Source organism: Pygocentrus nattereri, chromosome 12 (assembly GCF_015220715.1).
Source record: "Pygocentrus nattereri isolate fPygNat1 chromosome 12, fPygNat1.pri, whole genome shotgun sequence".
NCBI classification, from domain to species: domain Eukaryota; kingdom Metazoa; phylum Chordata; class Actinopteri; order Characiformes; family Serrasalmidae; genus Pygocentrus; species Pygocentrus nattereri.
This window is the reverse complement of record NC_051222.1, coordinates 18911311-18918402: the sequence shown is the minus strand read 5'-3', so window position 1 is coordinate 18918402 and position 7092 is coordinate 18911311. Positions and strand designations below refer to the sequence as shown.

The 7092-nt window shown below is 46.0% G+C and overlaps 2 protein-coding genes across 2 annotated transcripts; one reads left to right on the top strand and one right to left on the bottom strand.

The window, feature by feature from the left end:
• Positions 1 to 726: 726 nt before the first annotated feature.
• Positions 727 to 3201, top strand: LOC108434675 (ubiquitin-conjugating enzyme E2 A-like). Its single transcript, XM_017709996.2, has 6 exons — positions 727 to 897; positions 1283 to 1363; positions 1951 to 1976; positions 2080 to 2169; positions 2382 to 2470; positions 2585 to 3201. The coding sequence occupies exons 1-6, from the start codon at positions 854 to 856 to the stop codon at positions 2711 to 2713; spliced, it is 459 nt and encodes a 152-aa protein (XP_017565485.1). The 5' UTR covers positions 727 to 853; the 3' UTR covers positions 2714 to 3201.
• Positions 3202 to 3394: 193 nt separating this feature from the next.
• On the bottom strand, positions 3395 to 6674 carry LOC108434674 (inhibitor of growth protein 1). Its single transcript, XM_017709995.2, has 3 exons — positions 6635 to 6674; positions 5844 to 6554; positions 3395 to 4535 (listed from the first exon to the last, which is right to left on the bottom strand). The coding sequence occupies exons 2-3, from the start codon at positions 5977 to 5979 to the stop codon at positions 3799 to 3801; spliced, it is 873 nt and encodes a 290-aa protein (XP_017565484.1). The 5' UTR covers positions 5980 to 6554; positions 6635 to 6674; the 3' UTR covers positions 3395 to 3798.
• Positions 6675 to 7092: the final 418 nt, after the last annotated feature.

Below are 7092 nucleotides of genomic sequence, written 5' to 3'. Positions count from 1 at the left end.
TGTGCATGTGTTCAGACTGATGCAGAATATGTGGTTCTATCTAGAACACTTTTGAAATTGAAAAGAGCACCAAAAGAGGTTCTTCTATTGTAAAATGCTTGAGATCTTAACAACAGCAGAACTCATGTTGGTGCTGTAAAGAACCCTTTTCATAAAGGTGCCACACAGAACTTTGTGCAACACATTCTCTACCAGTCTAAAGAACCATTTCACCATGCAAAGAACCATTTAAGCATCAAAGGTTTCTATAAAGCTATAAAACTACTGGTTCTAAATAGAACCATTCCCTTTACTGAAGAACCATCTTTTTAAGGTTGACCGGGTAAATCAATGCTGATATTTGATTAGAGTCTGTCTCGCAGAAGTTCCAGCGCCCACCCCAGACCACAACCTCACGTGTCCGGACACACTCCAGTCATCAAAAGTCTGCGTCGACCTTCACTGCGTCATTACAGCTCCACCTACATGCACGGAGTGTTCAGTCTGCGCGTTAAATAATGGGGGGTGTGACACCACAACGTTTTGCAAAATAATTGTATACTTTCCGAGCATACGTATATTTTGTATGCCACATTGGACATAGATCATTTTGTTAAGCCAGCTCATTATTTTTTTATAAAGGGTTGTTTATTTTATGTACCTGTTACAATTGAGGGTCAATAAAGGTATCACCCCATACAGAAGTGGTACGGTCTGTAATTCCCTGTTGAAATCTTCACAGCAGAGTCTAAACATTAGCTGGCGTCCGGAGGCCGAGGGGTCGAGCAAGAGAAGCGAAGGTGTTTTTTTTCCGGAAAATAAGCCCCTTGCTTTTACATAAAAGTCTGCTCGGAGCCGTTTCTAATCCGCAACGATGTCTACTCCAGCGCGAAGACGGCTCATGAGGGATTTTAAAAGGTGAATTCGTCCAGAAAGCCGCTGTTTACTGCAGTCGGTTGCAGGCTAGCTAGCTTAACGTTAACGCTGCCTCGTTGGAACTGAGTGATAAATGTCAGAGTGTTTCTTGCGGAGAAACGTTTACATGTTCGGATAAGTCGGTTAGAATAGAAGAAGATTTCAGTTTGAACGTTCATTTGAGACCGAAATCGGCGTTTGTAAATGTCGGAAATTGTTGCGGCTTCGTTTATTTTGGCTTTAGTTAAGTCAGTGCCCGAATTTAAATGTCGTTTGAGCCGTTTAAAGCGGCGCCCGTGTTACTTCAGTGTTTTTGCTCGCTGTGTGGTCGAGCGGTGCTATTGAGCTGATAATCTCCATCACTGACACTCTCCTGTTTCTGCTTTAGACTCCAGGAGGACCCCCCGGCCGGAGTTAGTGGTGCCCCTTCAGAAAACAACATCATGGTGTGGAACGCAGTTATATTTGGGTAAGCGGGCTGGAAGCCAGTCTACTCGCGAATGCGAGCCGTGTTTGTTCCCTTGGCCCGGCTGTTATGATTCCTCTCTCGCTTAAAGAAGCGGATCTCTGAATAGCCAAATGTGCACGTTTCCCTACTTAATTACCCCAAAGTCGATCAGCCGAGACATGTTTTAGTGTCTGAAGTTTGCTTCTGTAGTTTTGCGCTGGCGCGACGAGGCTAACGCAGCTAGCTAAGAGGTAATGGTGGTCTGTGTCGCCCAGAATCTTTTTGGGTGACCTAGACATCCATTACAGTAGCCTCGCAGCTCCAGTAGAAAACTAAAGAAGCAGTCTTTAAACACCTTGTCTTTCCTGATCGACCGTGGGGGAACTGTGTTTTGCCCTTTCAGGGGTTTCATTTTCCTCCTTCACCTTGATTTTTGTCCAGAGGGAGCTTGATGGCTGTAGCTACATGCTGTCTTTTTAACTGTAGTCATTACATCCGAGTCATTACGGCTTTGTCAGGTGCATTTGTTTATGTTCCTGTTACTGGCTGGAAGGGTAATTTTTGTGCTGTTACTTCCAGCTGTGTTGACTTCTTATTTTTCTTTACAGACCAGAGGGGACTCCCTTCGAAGATGGTAAGAAGTACCTTTTTAGTGCAGTGTGCAGCCTCTATTGACAGCATTGATAAACTGCATTGCTATTTATACTCTGCGTCTGTGTGTTGTCCTTATTTTGCAGGTACTTTCAAGTTGACTGTAGAGTTCACAGAAGAATACCCCAATAAGCCACCCACAGTCAGATTCATTTCAAAGATGTTTCATCCAAATGGTACGGTCGCTGTCTTTCTTGGTGGCTGGGCATGCTTTTTGTGTCCTTATTGGCACTTTTGTCTTTGGCCTCAGTGGCTTATTTTTAAATACGTTCTTAGGTTTATTTTTAGAATAAGAGGCATTCAGGTTGAGAGAGGTAAAAAGAAAAAGCAGGTTTGTCTAAAAGATGCTAATTTAATGCTCCTTTCCCTGCCCTTTTGTTTCTTTCAGTATATGCCGATGGAAGTATATGTCTCGATATTCTACAAAATCGCTGGAGTCCGACTTATGATGTTTCTTCCATTCTCACGTCGATCCAGGTAAAGTGTTCTGGCAAGGATGCCTTATATTACCGCAAATGTCATTTTAATTATAACTGTTATTAATATTATTGTTATTACTATGATTATCATTATTTCTTTGCTTATATTCAGTCATTGCTTGATGAGCCAAACCCAAACAGTCCAGCCAATAGCCAGGCGGCCCAGCTATACCAGGAGAACAAACGGGAGTATGAGAAGCGTGTTTCAGCCATCGTCGAGCAGAGCTGGAGGGATAGTTGACCTCTCACCGAAGAATGCAGAACTTTGTGCGATGCTAGTTAACAGAGTGAATTGTGAAGCATCTCGTTGCACCTCTCCCTCTCTCTGTCTCTCACTCACTCCTTTCAACATACAGCTCAAATGCACTTTACCCCACCCATCCCCCCACTTTGGAGTACTTGCTCTGTTCTATTCAGCCTTGACCACCTGGCCACTTTCTGTCCAAGAAGTAACCAAATACGATGCTGGCCTTTTACCGTAGAAACATATGCAAGGGCCTTTTTTTAAAGAAGTGGAGTTAAACTCCTCAGGACTGACATGGTACTGGCCTGCCATTGTTGCATTTGTCTGTGCCTGGTTTGGAACTGACCTACAAGCAACCCCCACAAATTATGCTGTATTGTGTGCTGTTACATGCCTGGAAGTGTGATTTTATATTCCATGATGTGTTTGTCAACTTGCCTCTCATGTATCATATTGTAAAAAATACACTTTGAAGTTCATGTACAGTAGTTGTGTAGTTTGATTAGTGTTCTCTGGGGGTCCAGATTTCTTCTAGTGAAATAGCTTTTTAGCACTAGTTTTCTTTATCCTCTGAATAGTAGCGAGCAGGCCTTTTTACCTAACATGTTGGTATAGTATTTTTACACTTTTAAAAAGAAGCCTTACGGTGAGCAGCCTGACTGAAGCACTACAAGAAGAACGGGTTCTATACTCGTTTTATTAGCAATGAGAACATCTCCACTCAAACACTGAACACGATAACCACATGCTGCAAGTGCCTTCACAAAACAATACTCCTGTCAACTGTACTGCTCATGTAACAATAGGTAGACAAACTCACAAAACAGACATCCAGATTAAAATGAAATACTTAATTGAGAGCGTCACTGGCACATATCGTATCCTTCAACTCAAAAGGCTGAACTGAAGCCCTTTAGTGCTACTCTGCTAAGTGATAAAACTCACATAAAGCTTCATACTGAAGTGACAAACTGACTTAAAACAATGAAGTAAATACTTCTAGCACTGAACAAATGTGTATGTATATACATATCAAATAAATAGAAATATTAACATGGCTGTGCAGTTCAACAGGTATTGAGCTACCTGTTGTAGCCCCTCTCCTTTTTAGACTTTTCCAAGGCTTTGTCCATGGTTTTCTCTGTGTCTCCCCTGCATTTGGGGCAATACCACTTCCCTTTGGGCTTGTGATTAAGCCCAACACAGGAGAAGTGGAACCACTCAATCGGACATTCGTCATTGTCGCAACCTATCATCTCCCCATATGATACCTGCTCACAGAGGCAGTAGGTGGGCTCATTGGGGTCAATGGGCAGGTCAGCCGGCGATGCCTCTCTCTCCTGCTTGGCTTTGGACCTCTTCTTCTTCTTTGATGTCTTGGCTCTCTTCTCCCTACCTGTGATGCCGACCACTTCGTCATGGTGACTTGCGGAAGCGTTCTCCCGGTTCTCATTGCTGTTGGCCTTCTGCCGCCTGGAGCGCTTGTTGCCCCCTGCAAGTCTATCGACCAATCCCAGGGCCTCCTCTCTCCGTTTCTCCTCTTCTCGCCTCTTTCCAGGCACAATGGTGGTCATGGAAGCAGCTGCTGCATTGTCATGGGGCTCACTGTGAGCTTCCAGAAGCTCGGCAAAACTGTCCACTTGCCGGCTACGGTTTTCCACCAGCTCCACCATCTGGCTGGCCAGCTGGATCTTCTCATCGCCCAGCTCCTGGCTTCGGATCAAGGCTCGCTGGATGCAGTGAAGCAGGCGCCTCCGCTGGATCGGGTCCTCCTCCTGGCTGTGCTTCTGGTAAGCTTCGTCCAACTCTTTGAGGATCTCTGTAAAAGAGAGTTTTTTTGTTTTTTTTTAATTATTTTTTTTTTTTTACAAATGATTTTATGTGAATAATCAGAGTTCAGTACTATTTTGGTATAGAATAGCATGTCTGAGCACATCGCTCTTGACATTGAACTTCAAGCGAACAACTTGGCTTTTAACGCACTAAGCATAAACACAATAGCCCCGCCCTCCTCAGCATCAACACAGCCAATCACAGCCGAGAAATCCAAGCAGAGACGCGCCTACTTTAGCGTGAGGCCACCAATCAGAGTCCACGAACGCACCCTAATGCGTCCGGAGTGGGCGTGGCCACTAGGGACGGATAACTCGCAAGCCAACCGCTGCTCTTTGACGCAAAGGCTACCCGCCCGCATTCGGGACTACCAGCCAATCAGAGAGCGGCGGAGGAGGAGCCTGTCGACTATGCAAATAAAGTCTTTAGCGTACGTTTCATGCCCATTTCTGCCCAACAGTGTCGAGCGAGCTGACGCACTTTCGCTTAAAACATTGGAAATACAGGTTGACGGGTGTAAGAAGCGGTTTATCTTCATCTCTGCGGTTTGGTGTGAAGTTTCCGCACAATAACAACACTTAAAGTCTCCATTTAGGGAAGGGTCAACGCGCCGAGTCGGGGTAAACAAGAGTAAGCCTAGTGACAATGGAATAAACATCCTTTACGTGGAGTTTCCCTTTTAAAACGTTTACAGATTGTAGTCAAGTGGTTCTCCAAGTGTAAACACGACGACCGGAGCATAGATGGCAACCGCACAAGTACACAGCCGTGTTGTACCTCTTTCAGGCGGGTGAACAAAAAGCCACGGCTGTACTACACCGAAAACAAAGTGAAAAGAGAGCAAGTAACGTTAGGAAACCGCCAGTCCCCAAACCCGTGTGTCCGTGTGATCGTTGACGAAACGTTCGCTGAATGAAAGCTGGCGGCAGGACGAAGCTGAAGTTGGCCAATTGTTCGAATTTTTCCGTTCCACCTTAAATGGCGCAGAATCTACACGCTAACGATATACATTTAAGGGAGAACGGAAAACATCGAATGGGGAGCCAACTTCAGCCTCGTCCATTCGCGAGTAAAACCACCAGGACAGCCACAGCACCACTGAATCGCGAAGAAACAGCCGTGTGAATCTGCAGATTTGTTGTGGAGGTTGTTGTGGAGCAAAGCTGTGTAAGCTCTATTGTGTCCACACCGCAGCTCGACCCCCTCAAAATAAAAAGCACAGCGAGCTGTCCTTAACAAAACAACCCGCTTCCACGGCTAGAGGAGCAGATTATCGACCGAAGGAGACCTTTACCTTGGTATTTGGAGTCGATTTCCCTCATGAGAGACACATTTCTTTGTAGGTCGAACGGCAGCGATTCAACCAAGTCCAGATATTCAGTCACATAGTTGGCGACGTGTAGCGGGTCCCAGCTGGCCGTGTTCAGCATTTCGGCTCCGAGTCGGCTGGTGCTTCAGATGCCCGGGATGAGTCCGCTCGTCGACAAAACAAAATGCATTTGATCTGTCCGAGTAGAGATGATCGTACGGCACCCGCTGCTGCTGAGAGACCACCCGACACAACTACTATGAGGCAAAAGGCAAAGGTGCTTTATTAAAGGGGCTCCGAGAAGTGCGCCCGGCGAAGAGGAAAAGTGGCGTAAAAGACGCTGATCGCTGTCCGTTATGTGGCGAAAACGTCCCTTATGTCGCATTACTCGCTCCAGCGTGGAGATCAGATCCTCCGGGTAGTTTCAAACACTTGGGGAACAGTCTGGCTGCGCTACTGCGCATGCGCCAGCGTAGGACGATCACTCCCCGGCTGTTTGTGGCTAGTCAGAGTGATTGGTAGCCTGGGGCGCATATTCTCGTGTGTTTTTATTCATCTAAATACTTTCAGATTCGTCCAGTTTCTGGTTTTCGGGGCTTGATCCGCGCCGCCGGGGCTGAGCCGCTTTCGCCCACGTGTCACGACACCTGTGACAGAGAGTAGGTTTGGGAATTGGCAGCGGCGCTGGGGTCGAGTCTGTGGGGGAAACGGCATCGTAACGTGGTTAGTTTGCAGAGACATGATGGAGATGAGCGGTGAATTTCCCCAACGCTGACCTGCGTCTGTTTGCTTTACTGGGTTACGATCAGCGCCGTCTGTGAATGTAACTGCAGCAGCCTCGTAAGCGTTTCGTGTCATGTACAGCCAGCCAATCACGTTCGAGCAGGCGGGGCGTTGGGCTACGTCACCCACTAGCGCCCCTGTCCTGCGTTGCCAGTTTGTGCAATGTACCGCCAAATTGCGCAGATTTTTAGTAGGATACAGTGGGAGGACACGTTGTTTGGCAGGTGGAGAACACTTGGGCTGGCTTGTACAAAAGAAAGCAGTAATGTTAACGTTACTTAATAAACTGCATTTCTGAATAAAACAGCAAATGTTTAATTTTTTAAATCACGGAAATCACGGGGATCACAGTAGATCAGCACAACTTTACAAACTGGCAACAAGATATTAAAGTAACGAGGACAACAAACAAAAAAGCAACAAACACATGATTAAATATAATCAAATTAAA

What these genes read in the sequence shown, in the direction of transcription:
- LOC108434675 (XM_017709996.2), top strand. Translation starts at nt 854, where the DNA reads ATGTCTACTCCAGCGCGAAGACGGCTCATGAGGGATTTTAAAAG. An exon ending in CTCATGAGGGATTTTAAAAG is followed by an intron (nt 898 to 1,282) that starts GTGAATTCGTCC and finishes TTTCTGCTTTAG; the next exon opens with ACTCCAGGAGGACCCCCCGG. An exon ending in TGGAACGCAGTTATATTTGG is followed by an intron (nt 1,364 to 1,950) that starts GTAAGCGGGCTG and finishes TTTTCTTTACAG; the next exon opens with ACCAGAGGGGACTCCCTTCG.
- LOC108434674 (XM_017709995.2), bottom strand. Translation starts at nt 5,979, where the DNA reads ATGCTGAACACGGCCAGCTGGGACCCGCTACACGTCGCCAACTATGTG. An exon ending in AATCGACTCCAAATACCAAG is followed by an intron (nt 4,536 to 5,843) that starts GTAAAGGTCTCC and finishes TCTCTTTTACAG; the next exon opens with AGATCCTCAAAGAGTTGGAC.